General features: G+C 42.6%; 1 protein-coding gene across 1 annotated transcript in view; it reads left to right on the top strand.

Annotated features, from left to right (window-relative positions):
- Positions 1-346: 346 nt before the first annotated feature.
- The window catches only part of LOC131381317 (uncharacterized), a 175921-nt gene continuing 156429 nt past the window's right edge, over positions 347-19838 (top strand). Inside the window, exon 1 of the mRNA XM_058428575.1 lies at positions 347-547. Within this exon, the coding sequence (XP_058284558.1) occupies positions 503-547 (45 nt within the window). The 5' untranslated portion in view covers positions 347-502. The remainder of the gene's footprint in view (positions 548-19838) is intronic.

Below are 19838 nucleotides of genomic sequence, written 5' to 3'. Positions count from 1 at the left end.
TTATGGAAGTTTTATAGTTAAATTCAATTTAAAATATTACTCTGTATTTAAAATAAAATACAAGCAAATACAGTATTAAAATTATACCATACTTCTCTTGCAACTGATGTTAAAACTCCCAAGCAAGTGATTACTTTGGTAGAAACAAATGTTTCCTGATACAGCTAGGTAATAACTCAAGGAAAGTAAACTTGGTTCATTCTGTTTGTGAGGTTACCAGCAGTTGTTGGCTTATTTAAGATACCAAGTCTAATTAAGTTTATTGTCAACTTTTGTGTGTGTGAAACATAAAAGTTGATTTCCTCTCGGTTGATTCTCAGAGGAAGGAATTTCTTTGGGTCAAAGGGAGCTGTCATTGCTACTTCAGTGTTTGCAGTGCGCAGAGTTGTAAAAGTTGGGACTAGCCACTCAAAATGCGAGCTTCTGGTCCTGACATTTCACGGGGAAAGGAAGGCTCACGAACCGACTGAGACATGGTTGTGCGGCTAAGATTTCTGTAGCAATGATGCTGCCATCCAGGCCGACTTCAGACTTGGGAAGTTTCCATGTGAGTTTCTGGAAGGTTTTGGGGTTTTGTTTTTGATGGAGGAAAAGAATGTGAAAGAGTGTTTGCACCAAATAGATTAAGCTGTTAGTAAACATGCGCCCTTTAAATTAACTGATGATAAGGACAAAGAAGGTGCTTTGTCGTCGTCAACTGGATTTGTCTGAAGTCACAGAGACAAACAGGTGAAGGGGCAGTCCCTCTTCAACTCCCTAATGGAAAGCAGAGATTAAACCGTGAAACAAGGAGAAGTTGAATTGGATTTTTCCTCCCATTTATTTTGGCAAAAGCTTGCTCTTCTTTCTCTCACTTGCCTTTCTTCCAGGGGGGAAGCCTGGTTTTTCCAAAATCAAATTAGCATAGGAACAAATATTGCCCAGGAATGTGCGTCCTTTCAAGATCCTTAGCACTTGTGATGAGTAAGTCCCTGTGTGGTAAGTGGCTGGAGACACATCCATGTGGCAACCCCAGCTTCTCGGCTGGGCTGGACGATAATTAATCTCACTATCGGCACCTGCTGAACAGAGAGCTCCGTTCAGAGTCAGGGACGATGGGGGGGCCAGGCCCTCACAAGAGGCTGTCCTTGAATCGGGTGCTGGCTTCCTGTCAGTGCGTTGCTGTAAATCACTTGCGCCTTCACTTGTTATAAAAAAGCAGAAAAGAGAGGATAGTAGGTTTACAGGGGACTCTTTGGGTCCTGGGAAGAGAATGCAAAGCCCAAAGGAATCCTAAAGGAGGAGAAATGGGCTACAGACCCAAGGGAAAGGAGACAGCCTGTCCTAGGAGGAGGTGGGCAGGGTATCTTTTCAGTAGTTTTAGTTTGCAAAATGTGAGTTTTGCATTTAGTTTGGGTTTAAGCTGGCATGGGTCAGAGAAATGCAAAAGAGCCAGTATGGAAATTTAAGATTGGGTGCTGAGTTTCTTCTCCTTTTGGTAGAGGGTTTTTTTTTTTTTGAATAGGGACTTCCAGCAACTAAGCAGAGAGTTAGGGTTGTATTTGCCCTTCAAAGTTGGGGGTTTACCATCAGAGGTTAAATGTGATAGTAAGGAGGTGTCCTGGGGTGCGGTTTTCAGACATGGTATGACACTCCTCTTAGGAGTCCTCCAAAGCAGGTGCCTCTGCCAGGCGAGCCTTAGGTGGATGCTAGTCAGAGAACCACAGGGGTCTCAGCTGTGAAGGGACTGAGTGGACCAGACAGGCTGGCCGTGGTGCTTAGGCCTCCACTGCAAAGTTACCAGAGTTCTGCAGGAATAGGTTGTTGCCTTAGTCATTAAACCAGTCAGGCAGCGGGTGACCATCACCAGTGGACCCTGGAAACCAGTGCGCCGACTGGTGTGGGGGCCTTGGCACTCGGGCCTGTGATTTATGTGCCCAGCTCACACGTGTCAGCTGCAACCCCTTCCTCGAGTGTTGGGGCCTGGAAAGCAAGGACTGTGTTTTGTTCTCTTGTGGATTCTGGAACTTTTCTAACCTAAGATTCCTCAGTCCTAGCGTGGGTATATTCATGGAGGGGGGCGGTTATGAGTTTGAAACGAGGTAACAGTAGGTAAAACACCTATTAACAGCATCAAGCGTAGCGCCGTCTAGAGGCTCACTGAAGACGTCCATGCCCTGTTCCCGTATCAGAACTGCTCAGGCACGTTCCCAAGGGCTCTGCCATTTGGCACTGTCCTCACCTAACTCCTGGACCTATAGTGGCAAACCCAATTTGACCAATTATGATTTGGCATTGTCCTTACTTCTTAACGCTCACGACCCAGACTGAGAACTTGAAACCGGCCACCTCTCACTAATCATTCTGTGATTGGCTCACAATGACCTGTGATGGCAAAGGGCACAGGTGAGGTCTCAGTGCCCAGAGCAAGCTCCTTTTTACTGTTTAACTGCTGTCTAAGTGACGTCTCTTCCCTTGAAAGGCCTGGTAGCTATTAAAGTGCACAGATAATGAGAAGGGGTGGTGGAGTTTCCCAGCCAGGCACGGAGCTCAGAGCCTCTTCTGGGCACACAGCGAGGCTCCATTGCCCAGGGCCCCTTTCAGCTAGGTGAGGCCACCTGAGTCCTCACCAGTGGGGTCTGAGTGGGAGTGACGTGGGCTGCTGCTGGCCTGGCCAGGGACACTTCTCTCAGGCAGCTTTTTTTTTTTTAAAAAAGGTATAAATGTGTGAGTACAGGTGCGGTGTTGGTACATGCATATATTGCATAGTGGTGAAGACTGGGCTGTTGGTGGAACCATCATCCAAATAGTGTACAAAGAAGCCATTAAGTCATGTTTAAATCATTCACCTCCCTCCTGCCCCCGCCCTTCCGAGGCTCCAGTGTCTATCATTGCACTCTCGGCTACCATGTGGACACTTTCTCCAGTTCCCATATATGAGTGAGAACATGTGGTATTTGGCCTCTGAGTTGTTTTCCTTAAGATAACGAAAATATCTTATATATATCCGTATATACACACCACATTGTCTGATCCTCTCCTCTATTGCTGGATACTTAGGTTCACTCCACGTCTTTGCTGTTGTGAATAATGCTGCTGTAAACATAGAGCGCAGGTATCTTTTTGATATGGTTTTTTTTTTCCTTTGGATGGATGCTCAGTAGTGGGATCGCTGGATTGAATGGTGGTTCTACTTTAGTTCTTGGAGAAATCTCCGTGCTGTTTTTTCGTTTTGTTTTTTGAGACAGAGTCTCACCCTGTTGCCCAGGCTGGAGTGCAATGGCATGATCTCGGCTCACTGCAACCTCCACCTCCCAGGGTCAAGCAATTCTCATGCCTCAGCCTCCCAAGTAGCTCGGATTATAGGCGTGTGCCACCACGCCTGGCTGATTTTTGCATTTTTAGTGGAAATGGGGTTTCACCACATTGGCCAGGCTGGTCTCAAAGTCTTGGGCTCAAGCGATCCTCCCACCTTGTCCTCCAAAATTTCTGGGATTACAGGCATGAGCCACCAGGCCCAGCCTCCATGCTGTTTTCCATAGAGGTTGCACTAATTTACATCCTCACCAACAGTGTATAAGTGTTCTCTTTTTTCCGTATCCTTTCCAACATTTGTTATCTTTGTCTTTTAAGCAATAGCCATTCTGACTGGTATAAGATGGTATCTAATTGTGATTTTAATTTACATGTCTCTGATTAGTGATGAGCATTTTTTCATATGCTAGTTGGCCATTGGTATGACTTCTTTTGAAAAATGTCTATTTTTGTCCTTTGCTCACTTTTTTAATGGGCTTATTTTTGTTGTTGTTGTTGTTGAGTTGTTTGAATTCCTTATAAATTCTGGATATCAGCCCCTGGTTGGATGCATTGTTTGCAAATATTTTCTGCCATTCTGCAGGTTATCTGTTTACTCTGTTGACGATTTCTTTTGCTGTACAGAAGCTTTTTAGTTTAATTAAGTCCCATTTGTCTATTTTTGCTTTAGTTGTTTCTGCACTTGAGGTCTTAGGCATGAATTCTTTTCCTAGACCAATGTCTAGAAGAGTTTTCCCTAGGTTTTCTTCCAGTATTTTTAGTTTCAGGTCTTACATGTAAGTCTTTAATCCATCTTGAGTTGACTTTTTTTGTTGTTGTTTTTGTTTTGAGGCAGCTGTCTCAGCTCACTGCAACCTTGGCCTCCCAGGTTCAAATGATTCTCCTGCCTCTGCCTCCCGAGTAGCTGGGATTACAGGTGCCTACCACCACGCCTGGCAAAGTTTTTTATTTTTTATTTTTAGTAGAGATGGGGTTTCACCATATTGGCCAGGCTCATCTCAAACTCCTGACCTCAAGTGATCTGCCTGTCTCTGCCTCCCAAAGTGCTGGTGTTACAGGTGTGAGGCACCATGCCTGGCCTTGAGTTGATTTTCGTATGTGGTGAGAGATAGGGGTCCAGTTTCTTTTTTCTGCATATGACAATCCAATTTTCCCAGCACCATTTATTGAAAAGAGTATCCTTTCCCCGGCGTATGTTTTTGTTGTCTTTGTGAACAGTTGGCTGTAGATGTATAGCTTTATTTCTGAGTTCTCTATTCTGTTCCATTGATCTATGTGTCTATTTTTATACCAGTACCATGCTGTTTTGGTAACTATAGCCTTGTAGTATAATTTGAAGTCAGGTAATGTAATGCCTCCGGCTTTGTTCTTTTTGCTTAGGATTGCTTTGGCTGTTCATGTTCTTTGGTGGTTCTATATAACTTTTAGGATTTTTTTTTCTAAGTCTGTGAAAAATGACATTTGTATTTTGATAGAGATTATAATGAATCTATAGATTGCTTGGGCAGTATGGTCTTTTTAACAATATTAATCTTAACATCGATGAGCATGGGATGTTTTTCCATTTGTTTGTGTCATCTGCAATTTCTTTCATCAGTGTTTGGTAGTTTTCCTTGTAGCGATCTTTCACCTCCTTGGTTAAATATATTCCTAGGTATTCTGTTTTATTTGTAGCTATTGTAAATGGGATTGTCTTGGGCAATGCTTTTACTCTTTCCCAGTTTCCAGGTAGATGTTGACCCCCTGGGAAACCCTAGAAGCCACACATTGATGATGGCAGAGCCCCCATTAGCTTGAGTCTTGAAACAACAGTGTGGGGGGTAGCTCTCCCCAACCCACCCCTCCATTGCCAGTCATGGGGCATAGCTACCCCACAACCCACCCCTTAATTGCCAACCATGGGGCATAGCATCCCCTAACTCACCCCTCAATTGCCGGCCATGGGGCATAGCACCCCCTAACTCACCCCTCAATTGCCAGCCATGGGGCATAGCACCCCCTAGCTTGCCCCTCAATTGCCAGTCATGACAGAATATCCACATTGGACTTGTGGTTTGAGAGAAAAATAAAAATTTTGTCTTGTTAAGCTGTTTAAATTTTGAGGATTATTTGTTACAGGTGTCAATATTTTCCTGCCTAAAAGAGGATTCCTTGTTAAAGGCTGTGGCACCACCATCCCTCAATCCCTGAACCAGAAAACGAAGGCAACAACTTTAATATTTCTTTATCCTCATTTCCAGACCAATTCCAAAGCCTAATTTTTTTTAAAACTTTTAACTTTGAGATGATTTAGACTTAAAGAGTTGCAAAATGCTGCAGTTACCAATATACCCTTCCCTCAACTTCCTCCAATATTAATATATAACCATCATATAGTAATCAAAACTAAGAAATTAATATCAAAACTAAGAAATTAATATTGATAAATAGTATTAATTAAATGACAGAGTTTGTTGGATTTCACTCGTTCAGGGACATGGTAAGACATAGTAGGAATAAAATGTGAGACTCCCGTGTACTTTGGATTACAGAAGCAAAATATGGTTTTCACGCAGTTGGAAGACAACTAGCTGCCTGTAGTGTTATCACCAAAGAAAGACTACTAAGTGGCTCAGGACCACAAGTGTATTGATGTGAAACTAGAAGTAACTAGACATGTGAGCCTTTTTTTTTTTTTTTTTTTTTTTTTTTTTTTTTTTTTTTTTGAGACGGGGTCTCACTCTGTCACACAGGCTGGAGTGCAGTGGTGCGATCTCGGCTCACTGCAACCTCTGCCTTCCAGGTTCAAGTGATTCTCTCACCTCAGGCTCTCCAGTAGCTGGGACTACAGGTGTGTACCACCGTACCCAGCTAATCTTTGTATTTTTTGGTAGAAACAGGGTTTCACCATGTTGGCCAGGCTGGTCTTGAACTCCTGACCTCAGGTGATCTGCCCGCCTTGGCCTCCCAAAGTGCTGAGATTACAAATGTGGGCCACTGCACCCAGTTTGAGCCTAATTTGATCCCAGAATTAAAGAACACTACAGGCCGGGTGTGGGCTTACGCCTGTAATCCCAGCACTTTGGGAGGCTGAGGCAAGTGGATCACAAGGTCGGGAGATCAAGACCATCCTGACTAACATGGTGAAACCCCATCTCTACTAAAAATACAAAAACTTAGCTGGGCGTGGTGGTGGGCGCCTGTAGTCCCAGCTACTCAGGAGGCTGAGGCAGGAGAATTGCTTGAACCCGGGAGGTGGAGGTTGCAATGAGCCAACATCGCGCCACTGCACTCCAGCTTGGGCGACAGAGTGAGAGTCCATCTCAAAAAAAACAAAAACAAAAAAGAATACCATAAGACTGTCCCCGAAGGAGGTACTGGGGGGAACCTTGGTCAAGTCAAGAGAAGAAATTGAAGGACTGAGGATTTTTTTTGTATGAGTTTAAATACTTATAAACAGTTAGAGTTTTGCATAAATATATAAATCCAAGCCCAATGTATGCAAACTTGTTGGGCACAGGCAGCCTGTTGCTCCTCCAGTGACAGGTCAAAGGACGCATTGGACTCAGCCTAAGTCGCATACCCATTCTTCCTTTCTCTTCTAGTGCTGCCATTGCAGTAGAGGAGAAATGCAGAAGGGGTGTCTCATGATGGGTGTCTCTCAATTCATGACACATGAATTGAAGCATTGTGGAAGCATAATGACACATGAGTTGAGAGAAGGCAGGGCAAGACCTTGCTCTCCCATGCCTTCAATGGGTTGGCCTGATGTCAGAACAAGCAAGAAATCCTGTTGTCTGATTTTGCCCTCTCCCCTGGCTGCTGTCCAGAGCGTGAGGTCTACCCAGCCTGTTAGCGGATAGGGGTTGACAGTGCAATGGCTGTATCCTCTGCATGGACATGGTGAGTCCTGCAGACAGTGTTCCATTTGTTCTTTCCATGAGTGACACTCCTCCTCGTCTCTCCTCTCCCTTGGCTCATCCTCTGTTCACACATGAGTTGCTCACGTGGGAGGTTATACCCATCTGGAGGATGGGTATGTCTTGGGGATGAGGATGGGGAAAGGGTCTGATGTCAGGTGCTGCAGGGAGGTCAGATGTGAGTGGGAAGAGCTGTCCTCCCTTTTCCCTATGTGCCTGGATGTGAAGGGGGAGCACAGGAAAGGAGGAGAGACAAGCCCAGGAGGTATCCACACATGGAAGAGGACTTCATCTGACAGTGCCACCTGTGTCTCAGGGCTGCTGTGGCAAAGACCATAGACTGTGTGAGGGTGAAGCCACAGAAATTTTTTCTCATAGCTCTAGAGGCTGGAAGTCCAAGATCAAGGTGTCGGCAGGGTTAGTTTCTCCTGGGGCCTCTGTGCGTGGCTTGCAGAAGCATCTTCGCCCTGTGTCCTCACAGGGTTGTCCCTCTGTGTGTCTGTGTTTGAATCTCCTCTTCTTATGAGGACACCAGGCAGATTGGATTAGGTCCCCACCTAATGACCTCATTTTGACTTAATCACCTCTTTAAAGACCTTATCTTCAAATACAGTCACATTACAGGGGCTGGGACTTCAGCATATTAATTTTGAGAGAGGGAGAACTCGATTCAGTTCATAACATCCCATCATGAATATAATGATCTGTAGATTTGAGCCACGTAGCTCTGTTATGATCAGTTTAAATACTGTAGGAGACTCTTGCCTGCTACAAAAACATGATGGCCCTTTGGTTCCTGAAGTCTTGGATGCTAGAACAAACACATAAATCAATAAATGACCTCTACCAAAGCATTTGCTTTTTATGTGCGTAGTATAAGAAGTCTGACCGAGAGCCACACTCAGCATTTTCATTTTTGTCTGGAAACAGCAAAAGGGGAAGGGAAAGAGCATAAGTTCCTGGCCCCAGGTCTGCTGTGAACCAGGTTTATCGCTGTGGACAATTCCCACTTAATTACTATTTTGACCTGTAGCTTCCTGTAACCTGGTTATTAATTATGTCTGCTCTTCTTACCTCATAGATTTCATGAGGATTGGATAAGAGTTCAGAGTGAAACCCTTAGCCATTATGGACGCTAATAATTTAGTTTAGCTCTTCAGTTCCATAGATATTTATTGAGAGCTTATTATCTTCCAGGAGGCATTAGGGATATAAAATTGAAGAGAATGGGCCTTGTCTTCAGGAGAAGGGAAAGACAAGGACAAGATGATCTCATACACAGCTCATTTCAGGAAGATAGATATAGACACGGTGTGCTGTCCAAGCATGAAGGGAGGGTACTTAGCCGGGCTGCAGGTGGGGTGGTCATGGAAGAATTCTGGCATCCTCTCATCTAATGGACGGCTCCTGGAAGCATAATGCCTTAATACTCTTTTAAAAAACAGAGTCAGGAATGCAACTGAGGAAATCAGTCGGCAAAGGGAAAATAGTTCAGATATCAGATTTAATGTGTTCAGATATTAAATATCGTTGATAGAAAATCCAAAAGAATCTACAGGTAAAGTCTTAGAATTCACAGGTAAAGTTTTCAAGGTTGCAGGATACAAGGTTAATAATAACTGCCTTTCTATATATGGTCATTAAACAACTGGAAATAAAATTTCAATAAATTACCACTAGCATCACAGACAGGAACTTTCCACGCATAACTGTAGTGAAAAATGAGGCGATATCTGTGCTGAAAATCAGAAAACATGATAGAAATAAAGGAAAGAAGAGCTTCATCTATGGATGGACTTGCCGTGCCCACGGACGAGGTGTCATGTTATTGTAAAAATGTCATTATTTCCAAGAACATCTGTAGATTCAGTGCAATTCCAACCAAATCTCAGCAATATTTTTTGGAAATTGATACACTCATGATAAAATTTATATGAAAATAAAAAGGGCCAAGAATAGCAAAGGCAATTTTGAAGAAGAAAAATAGTTCAAAGATGACCCATCTTGTAAATACCCCAAGTTATCATAGATTAAAATGGCCCAAGTATTTATGAAGGCCATGTGTTATAAAACGAGTCATCTAATCTCATTATTTTCCTTATCGTTATTATTTTCCTTATTCTGCTTTTATCTTTAATTCCATCTGTATTAGTTGGCTCAGGCTGACATAACAACGTAGTACAGACTGGGTGGCGTAACAGACATTTATTGCTCACAGTTATGGAGGCTGGAAGTCCAAGACCAAGGTGGCAGCATGGTCAGGTTCTGGCGAGGGCTTTCTCCTTGGGTTGCAGACAGTCATCTTCTGTGTCCTCATGTGGCCTTTCCTCAGGGCTCGGTGGGAGGAGTGGGAGGGAGAGTGAGAAAGAGAAGGAGAGAGAGAGAGAGAGGGAGAAAGAGACAAAGAAGGAGGGAGAGGGAGAGAGAAAAAGGCAGAGAGAAAGGGAGAGTGGCTCTTCTTATAAGGACACTAATTCTATGGGATCAGGGCCCCACCCTTATAGTCTCATTTAACCTTAATTATTTCCCTAGAAGCCCAATCTCCAAATATAGCCACACTAGAGGTTAGGACTTCAACATATGAGTTTTGGAGGTGAGGCAGCACACATAGTCAAGGAAATAACCATGTCCTTGAGATGTGGCAACGTGTTGACCGCACCGCCAACAAAAAAGCCCTGGCATTCGCACTGTATTCAAACTCACTCAAGCAAAGCTGTCTCCAGTAGGGAGCATGTGCATTTTAATTTTGCCTGTCCTTAGACTGACCCTTTGCTCACTATAATAGTAAACTGCACACCCGTGGGTGGAGATTTCAGTTGTTAATTAGACATGTGACATATGAACAAGCATGTACAGCTACTGCATAGGTGTGTCCAGGGAACCGCACAGAGCATGCTTCCTAGCAACACCTCTTCCCACTCCTTCTGAACAATCAGGTAAGACTTCCATAAAGGGGCCCAGTAGCTGTCAATGCTGTCTCGTCCTCACGAGGAGTCCGCTCCAAATCCTCTCCAGAGTGTTACTTCCTTGTTCGCACCTAACGCTCAGATTGCGCTTTCTCCCCTGCAATCAGTGGCTGTGCCGTACCTCCTTTGCTGTGTGTCTCTGGTTGACATTCTTTTAATGAAAAAGAAAAGAACCGAGGTCTTATAATCACCGTCAACAGAGGCACACAGACATTCCATCCGCATCACCTTCCTCTTCCTTTCTCAGGATTTGCAAGCTTATGTTGGACTCTTGGCTTACTAATTTTTAATTTTTTCTTATACATGCATGTAAGGCTAAATATTTCTCTTTGGGTACTATGAGAGCTGTTTCTCCAAATTTTTGATATGTATTACCTTCATTATCATTCGGTTCAAATTAAATTTGTAATTGCCCTGCGAAGTGACATCAGTTGGCAGGGCCATGTATCTCATTCAGCTGTGTGGGTGCAGCAACTTAGTGATGAAATGGACTTAAGCATCATATTTTAAAGATGACTCCAGAGAACTGCCTGGGTTCAAATGGCAGCTTTATTGCAAAGAGGTCTTTGACAGGGGATAACTTACATAACTCCTATGTGGGATGGAATAAGCCCCAGTCTCCCATAGCGCTCCCAGGCTTATTAGGCGGGAATTTCCTCGTCCTAATAAGCCTGGGAGCGCCATGGGAGACTGGGGCTTATTTCATCCCTACAGCTTCGACCATAAAAGATGGCCACCCCCCAAAGCGGCCATTTTAGAGGCCCACCCTCAGGGACACATTCTCTTTCCCAGGGATGTTCCTTGCTGAGAAAAAGAATTCAGCGATATTTCTCCCATTTGCTTTTGAAAGAAGAGAAATATGGCTCTGTTCCGCCCGGCTCACTGGCAGTCAGAGTTTAAGGTTATCTCTCTTGTTCCCCGAACATTGCTGTTATCCTGTTCTTTTTTCAAGGTGCCCAGATTCTATATATTGTTTAAACACACATGCTCTACAAACAATTTGTGCAGTTACTGCAATCATCACAGGGTCCTGAGGCGACATACAACCTCCTCAGCTTGTGAAGATGACGGGATTAAGAGATTAAAGACAGGCATAGGAAATCTCAAGGGTATTGATTGGGGAAGTGATGAGTGTCCATGAAATCTTCACAATTTATGATCAGAGATTGCAGTAAAGACAGGCGTAAGAAATTACAAAAGTATTAATTTGGGGAACTAATAAATGTCCATGAAATCTTCACAATCCACGTTCTTCTGCCATGGCTTCAGCCGATCCCTCCGTTCAGGGTCCCTGACTTCCCGCAACAACTCAGTTTCCTCACTTCCAAAGTGGGAAAAACAAGGTGCGTTTTGTAGTGTGTGTGCGTGTGTGCGGTGCTTCTACCGTCCTGGTTTGGGAATTCCTCATTCAAAGTGTTCTCATTTTTGCTCCTTTTGGTCCATGCGGGCTTCAGCAGTTCCAGTCTAAATTTCAAGGTAATTTTTTTGCTTGGAGTTCTTGCTGTCTTCGGGCAGTCACATTCAGACTCTACACTCTTCTCCTGATGCAGATTTGGAAATTCTGCACCTTATGGATGAGGTTTTACCTCCCCAGACCCTGGGGAGACAGCAAGCGTCTTTACCCTGTCCCATCCATTGATACGTGGCCTTGTGGTTTTGCACATCATCTGCAGAGCTCAGCCAGTCTCCCTGCTGAGGACACAGGCTGCACATCCGGAAGCTGTGTGAGCTGGACCGCCGGGTCCAGTCTCCCGCCTGAGGCCTTGGGTCACCCGCGTGCCGCCTGCTGCTTCTTTCACCCTTGACCTCTGGGGCTTTCTGCGCTTTCTCTTGAGCTCAGCTGTGTCTTTTAAAAATGTTGATTTTGAACTAGTTTTTCTGTGTGACGGCAGTGGGAGAGGCACCGGTTGCATCAGTCTAGGCCCCTATATTCTTGGAAACAGGCCACAAAATTCAATCTCACCAGGACTGATGTTCAAGCACAATTTTTGTTTTAAGTAAATGACACCCCTTTAAGTGGCCTGGAGTGAGTCTGGACTTTAAAAAATTAGTTCTTGTGATTCATTCAATTATACTTTTCCCCAATGAAATGTTGAACTGTAGCAAAATTCTTGGCATGAGGATTCTTTTCTCTTCTTTTAGGCATAAACTGCCACTGAGGGGTGAGCCATCTCCAGCACAGCGCATCAGTCTCGCCAGAGGAGGGTGAGGCTAGAGAGCTCAGCTGCTAGGGGTTCTCCTCCTCACTGGGCAGCTTAGGGTTATAACATTTACAGTCTCTGTCCACTGTAACTTTATCCAATGATTTCACTCTTCCTTTCCAGGGACGCTTTTTGAGTCTGTTGGTCTTTCATGCAGTGTCTCTGCTTTCTTTAATAAGTTGATTAAACTGAAATCCATTAAAGACCACTCTTTTTTTTTTTTTGCAGTATAACTAAATTTTGAAGATATCTCAGAAATTCTTTGGGAAGAAATGGATAACTACATAAAACTATATCTCTGAGTGTATTGAACAATCTCAAGGAAAGTATTATTGGGCACTGAAAATTACTTGAATTCTCTTTCTTTTCTGTTTTGTTGAATTTCATTAGAAGCTTAAATTCTAAAAATGAAGCATCTATCTTGCACTTTGGCGGAGTGCCTGGATCTGTTCGAAATTGGATCTTATAAATATTCCATCAAGTCCTATGTAATGGGTTTGCTTTTTCCTGGCAGTTAGCCTGTGTGGATGGCATCTTAAACATTTGTGACATTTTTGCAAAACTTGACAAAAACATTTCAAGCATTAATAGTTTTGTTAATAAATTCCTCAGCACCCAAACACTACATTAGTTAAGAAAACTCTTGACGCCAATCCTTCTGCTGTTTTATGTTTGACATTGGGTAGGTCACTGCTAGCCTGCAAAACATCAGTTTAAAGCTGCACCTCAAATGGGATCACTTAGAAAATGCCCAGTGCAAGGTGACTTGGCACTTTCCTAACAAGAAGGGACAACTACTGAAACCAGGTGGTCGGCTCCATTTAAGAACTCATTTAAGAACCCAGAGAGTCTGACTGGGCAGTCTTTTTTTAAAAAATAATATGCTGGGGTTTTTTTGTGTTTTTTTTGTTTGTTTGTTTTGTTTTTGTTTTTTGAGAAGGAGTCTTGCTCTCTCTCCTAGGCTGGAGTGCAGTGGCGTGATCTCGGTTCACTGCAACCTCTACCTCCAGCGTTGAAGCGATTCTTCTGTCTCAGCCTCCCGAGTAGCTGGGACTACAGGCGTGCGCCGCCATGCTTGGCTAATTTTTGTATTTTTAGTAGAGACAGGGTTTCACCATCTTGGCTAGGCTGGTCTTGAACTTCTGACCTCAAGAGATCCGCTCACCTCAGCCTCCCAAAGTGCTGGGATTACAGGTGTGAGCCACCACGCCCAGCTTGGACTGGGCGTTCTGTACTAGAAAACTCCCTCTGCACGTCCAGGCAGGACTCAGCACCACAGGACCAAGCCATGTGCATTAGTATAGTGTTTATGAATATGTGTATTCATAGATAGTTTAAACTATTTGTAAAAGTAGTGATAAAAATAACATCCTCAAATTGCAGTGTATGCTACATTTTAACACACTGGAAAATAAGCCATTAAGACATTACTTTGTGCTTCTAGATTAATTTCTTTGGGGAAGACTTTGAAATGAAGATAATCCTGTCATTTTGGGGTCAGTATTTGAACTTCTTATAATCCATTATTAATTTAAAAGTTTTATCTCTATAATGATCTTTCTTGGAATTTAGGCTTGTGATTCTCACTTGTGTCAAAGTCTATAAAAGACAATGTTTCCAAAGCATTACATATATACGTGTGTATAGATGTGTGTGTGTGTGTGTGTGTGTATTTGTAGTGGTAATACTGGCTCAATGAATGGCCACACAAGCTTTCACGTTTACTTGACATTTGATCTAGTGACAGCTTATCAGTCATTTGTATGGTAACAAGTGAATATGCATCTGGCCATCGTGCCTGGTAGATGTTGTAAGCCTGGGGTTGCTTTACACATTTTTATAGTTTCCTACTCTTGTTGCAAATGTCTGGGTCAATTTGATTGAAGAATAGCCAGATTGCAAGGTGACATGTTGAAAACCCACGGTTATTTTCAACTATGTAGGGCAATGTGTAACTCAAACAGAATACCAAAGTAAGCAGGATGCAGAGGTTGGTGAAATATCTGCAGATGTCATGAGCAACTCCTGGTTTCTGTGTTTATCAGCATTTGTTGTGATTTTCATTGATTTCCTTTATAACAGGAAAATATTTCCTTTATAATAGTGTGTTCGTTTATATGTTTACACTTCCAATATACTATCACTTTTGTTTTGCATATTGGAGTTCTGTGTACATATTTTTACTCCAAAGAGCGTTCTGCTACTAAAGATATTTAAAAACTGATAAAATGGCAAGAACACGGCTAGGAACTCAGGAAGAGTTAAGTTTGACTTTTGGTTCTAAAACCTACTAGTATGGCCTGGGCCAAGTCACCTAATCTCCCAGAGACTCAGCTTCTCTGTGGGTTGAATATGGGTAGGACCTACTTCATGGATTTGCAATGAGGATGGAATAGATAATGTAGGAACCACTGAGCACAGTGCCTGACATACCCTTGATGGACACTATATAGTATTGATTACTGTTCATATTATTGCGATGTGGTAGGATTTTTGGCTTTAAGACAGAATAATCAAGAGTCAGGAGCTCTGGACTAGTGTGTGGAGAAGTTCGAAAGCCGGCTGGTTGTGAGGAAACATGATGTTAATTGAAGTTTAAGTAAGTTTAGGAGTGAAGAGAGAGAACAGACGTGGTGTGGAATGAGACTGGTTTTATGTACCTTGTGTTTACGTTTGATAAATACCATTCGGCTTTCAAATTGTGAAACTATTAATGAAGGCAATGGGAACTTGCTGTATTTTATATTGTCTCTGTGTTCACTCTCTCATATAGGATTGAATCGCACAATAGAGTTATATATAGATTCAATAATTGTTATATTGTTTTCATCAATTTAGAACTTTGAATTTGGAGGGGATATGAGAGATTACTTAGACTATGTCTGCTCACTTTATAGATGATGAAACTGAGGCCAGAGAATTGGAGAATTGTGCATAATAATTACCAGCTCACATCTGCAACCTGGATTTCCTGGTGCTCAGGCCAGCGCCCATGTGGTCGTCCTGGCCTGGTAACTGTTACACTCTGGGCTTCCAGGTTGATCTGGTTCCGTCTATCCAGGTCCTTCCTCATATATCCAGGTCCTTCTTCAAACTTGGTGCCAAAGTTCCAGATTGTGCATGTCATGATTTCTGGGAGTGAAGATTGGGTCCCTGTAGATTAGATTACTTTTAGGACTTTCCTTCATAGAGCATACAATTCTCTGTTAGTGATAACCCAATTTGTGAAGCAGTGGGGTGTGTACTTTTATGCATTTCCTATTTTCCATCACTGTGAACAAGGACAGAAAAAGCAGAGAGACCAGTCCTTAGAAGGGTTGGTGAATGGCAAGGCAGTGAAAGATGAAGAATTTATTTACTGATACTAGAGACAATTTCTTCGTGGAGAATTTAATATTAGATTAAAATCTATGCTTTTTCCTCTCCCTTTGCAGCTTATATAAACCAGACCTGGCTGTATGGTAGTCACTCATTAAAAGAAAGCTGGGCATATATGTAGGTGAAGACAAAATTCAGCATGCTTAGAGTTTTTATTAACTGGCTTATTAAATTCATCCATTCATCAAATGATCATTAAGGACCTCCTATGTACTGAGATCACAATGCCTAGCATACAGTAGGTGCTTAATCAGTGGTGCATATTATTATTTCTGTCATTTCTATAGTAATACAAATACTAATGAAAACAGCCCTATGCTGAAAAATGCTGAAGCAAATTAGGTTTCATCTTTGCAGAGCTTCAAGTTTGGCAAGAGTACTGTGATCAGCCAGGAAGACAGAAAGCATGATCATATTTGTAGACATTTACTCGAGTCGATTTTTTTAATCCATGCTGACAATCTCTGCCTTTTAATTGGTGTATTTAGACCATTTACATTTAAAGTGATTTTTGATCTGGCTGGATTAATATTTGCCATGTTTGTAACTGTTTTCTGTGTGTTGAACTTTTCCCCTCCCCCTCTTTTACTGAGTTCTCTGGCTTTAATTAAGCATTTTATATGATCTCTCTTTCTCTCTTCTTTTGGCTTATCAGTTATACTTACATCTAAATATTTTTCTTAGTGGTTACTCCACAGTTTGCAGTATATATTTACAACTACTTTAAGTTCACTTTCAAATAACAATATGCAGTTCACGAGTAGTGCAGGTAGGTACCTTATAACAAAATATTCCCAATCCCTTCTGCCCATCTCTTACAATGTTGCTGTCATTCATTTTACTTATCCATATACTATAATCAACCAATACATTATTACTATTGTTACAATGAAAAGATAGTTACTGATAAGAAAAGATTAAGGATAAAAAATATTTTCCTTTCATGTATTCCTTCTGTGATGCTCTTCCTTTCTTTAAGTAGATCAGAGCTTCTGCCCTATATTATTTTCCTTTGGTGAGAAAGGGAGCCAGAGGGGGCTGGAGATGGGTAGTTGTCCTCCCTGCAGGTGGTAGGTGAGATAAGTCCCTGGTGAAGTCTTTTCCCTGCAGCAGAGGTCTTTGTGATGGAGAATGCCCTGGCTGTCCTTTAAAATGATTACTTTCCCTTCTCCCTGCCTAAAATACAAGGGATTTTTTTCTTGGCTGTTTATTTGAGAACCTGGTGGGGTTCCTGGAGGTGAAACCGTGAGAGTGTGGGCCCCCCCTAAGGTTGGGCCCCAGGAATTTCTCATGCTCAGGCTGGGCTATGTGCAGCCTCCAGCAGTTCATCCAAATCACCATCTAATATTCCTGCCAGCTTGTGGCTCCTGCCCTTCAGCCCCGGGTGAGCGTCAGCTCACAGTGGTTCTCTGTGTATTGTCTCTCCAGTTTTCAGAGCAGCCGTTTTCCCTATGACCTCAATTCTTCAATGGATACAAAAAAGATCCTTGATTTTCAGGTTGTTCAGTCTTTTCCTTGTGTTAAGGACAAGAGGGAGATCTAAGCTTTTTCCATATTGGAGTAATAACAATTACTAAGTGGTTAAGGAATTGTTTTAAAGTTCCTCATCTTTGTTTTACACACACTTTAATAATTTTTCTTTTAAAATATTTTCTGAAGCTTTAAGCCAGGAAGTTTGTTAAGCTATCGCAAATATTACCATTTTTAAAATTAATTTTTGCAGAAAAAGGGTGTCAATATTATTTTTCTATAAAATACTACCACATCATTCCAGCTCTGGGAGTATCACTTAAGAATATAATTTTACAGAATAAGGCTTTCTGCACAAAGATATATATTGTAGTAATATGTATAGCATGTCTTTTGGGATTATAATCTAAATCATTTGTCATTTGTCTTACGCTTAATCTATGCTGTAAATTACCTTCTGTCTGTGATGTCTCATTAGTCAACTAGGTTTGTCAACTGCTGATGACGGGGAGCTGACTTATACCCCTTTAAATCTGGCACCCCCAACCTCCCCACCCAAAAAACTCATCATACTTGTATGTTTAGTCAACAGAGATTTGTGCCCTTGGCTCTGGACGATATGAAGATGAATAAGAAAGAAATGGCCCTCACCCCCATGGGACTTAGATTACAGTGGAGGAGACAGACTTTACTTACAAAACTGAACGAACCATTTTTAATTAAGATGGAATAAACACCAGGAAGGAAAATACTGTTTGCACAATTTAACAGTACAGGGTGACTTCCCACAGAGGAGGTCAGCAGAATTTATTGATTTATCCAGAATGAGCTCTGAGGGCGCGTTTGCTTGTGTAGCAGGTGTAATTTTCAAATTCACCTCAGCCTGACTCACGTTGTCACCAGAGGATACAGGTGAGATTTTCAGAAACAAACTTTTCTCTCCTTACTAGCAAGTGTTTCAGCCCATGTGCCAGCCACTGATGTCACCACAAAATCTGATATCCATTTCGTAGACTATCAGAAATGTGCTGCGCGTGCAGTGTGGTTTCTATTAGTGTTATTAGGGGTTGTGCGGTTGAATTCCATTTCACCCTTCCAGAAAAATATCCTCATAGCAAGTGATCCCTGTGAAGCAGAGCACTGGGAACGTGGCTTTGGCATTGTCTGGTGTGGTCATGACAGTGTCGTTTGCTCCTGTTACCGTTAGCATTTGTATTTTACTGCAAATACTCCAGATCAAAATAATAGGGATCCGGAGGTTTTGAAAAATCAGAAGAAAAAACATGACGTTTTACTTGTGTTTCTGATTTTCAAAACTGTACATCAGTGCAGTAAAAATTAGTTTAACCACTGTACACTTTGCCACTAACCTGTGACCAGGCTGCTAATAAGAGACGTTTGAAAGGCAACTTCATTTTCCCTCTTCCATGCGTGTGTGGACTTACCCTACAGCTAAAGGTGGGGCACTTGATTCTGCCTCCAACTCATGGCTGGTTTGCAAGGTCGTTTCTGGCTCTTGACCTTTGGAAGTGACAATCCTCAGCATTGAATACTTTTTAAAATAGTTTATAAGCATTGTCATTTAATTTTGCTTTTTACACCAATTCTGTGAGGTATAACATACTTGAATGTTTCTGTGGAGTAGGTTGGCAAGATGTTATTGTTCCCTCAGATGAGGAGCCTGAGAATTACTGAAGATGCTCACCAGGAAGTCTGCTGTAGAAGATAAGTAGGAGAAGCTGGGCGCAGTGGCTCACGCCTGTAATCCCAGCACTTTGGGAGGCCAAGGCGGGCAGATCACCTGAGGTCAGGAGTTTGAGACCAGCCTGACCAACATGGTGAAACCCCATCTCTACTAAAAATACAAAAATTAGCCAGGTGTGGTGGTGGCATGCACCTGTAATCCCAGCTACTCGGGAGGCTGAGGCAGGAGAATCGCTTGAACCTGGGAGGCAGAGGTTGCAGTGAGCTGAGATTGCACCACTGCACTCCAGCCTGGGTGACAGAGCAAGACTCTGCCTAAAAAAAAAAAAAAAAAAAAAAAAAAAGGTAGGAGAGCTGAACTTGAATGTATATCTGTGAATTCAAGGACGGTGTGTGTGTATGTGTGTCTGTGTGTCTTACCCCATTCCATCTCATTCCTGCACCCCAAGTCACAAACTAAAAACCCACAGGGCCCAGCAGGTGGTGCCCGTGAGTGAGCTGGCTGTGAGGCAATGGAGAATGGCAAGGCTTGTGTAGAAGTGGAGAGTCCATGCGCCGTCTAAGGGCATTCGATGTGAATTTTCAAAATTCTGTGGTTGCTACAAAGCACGCCTGCTGAGGTATTTTCCTGGGAGCCGCCCTATGTAAAAATTTGGGAAAGCAGCGGCCTGGGCCTAGGGCTTCCGTGTTCATTGCAGCACGGTTCACAGTAGCCAAGACATGGACGTGACCTATGTGTCCATCAGCAGATAAAAAAGATGTGTGTGAGAGAGATATACACACACATATGTGCGTGTGTGTGTACACACATATACACACATATGTGCATCTGTGTGTACACACATATACACACATATGTGCATGTGTGTGTACACACATATACACACACATATGTGCAGGTGTGTGTACACACATATACACACACA

The sequence above is a fragment of the Hylobates moloch genome, unplaced genomic scaffold (assembly GCF_009828535.3).
Source record: "Hylobates moloch isolate HMO894 unplaced genomic scaffold, HMol_V3 SCAFFOLD_1, whole genome shotgun sequence".
NCBI lineage: Eukaryota > Metazoa > Chordata > Mammalia > Primates > Hylobatidae > Hylobates > Hylobates moloch.
Note: the sequence above shows the minus strand (reverse complement) of the source record. Positions and strands in the feature narration are given on the sequence as shown.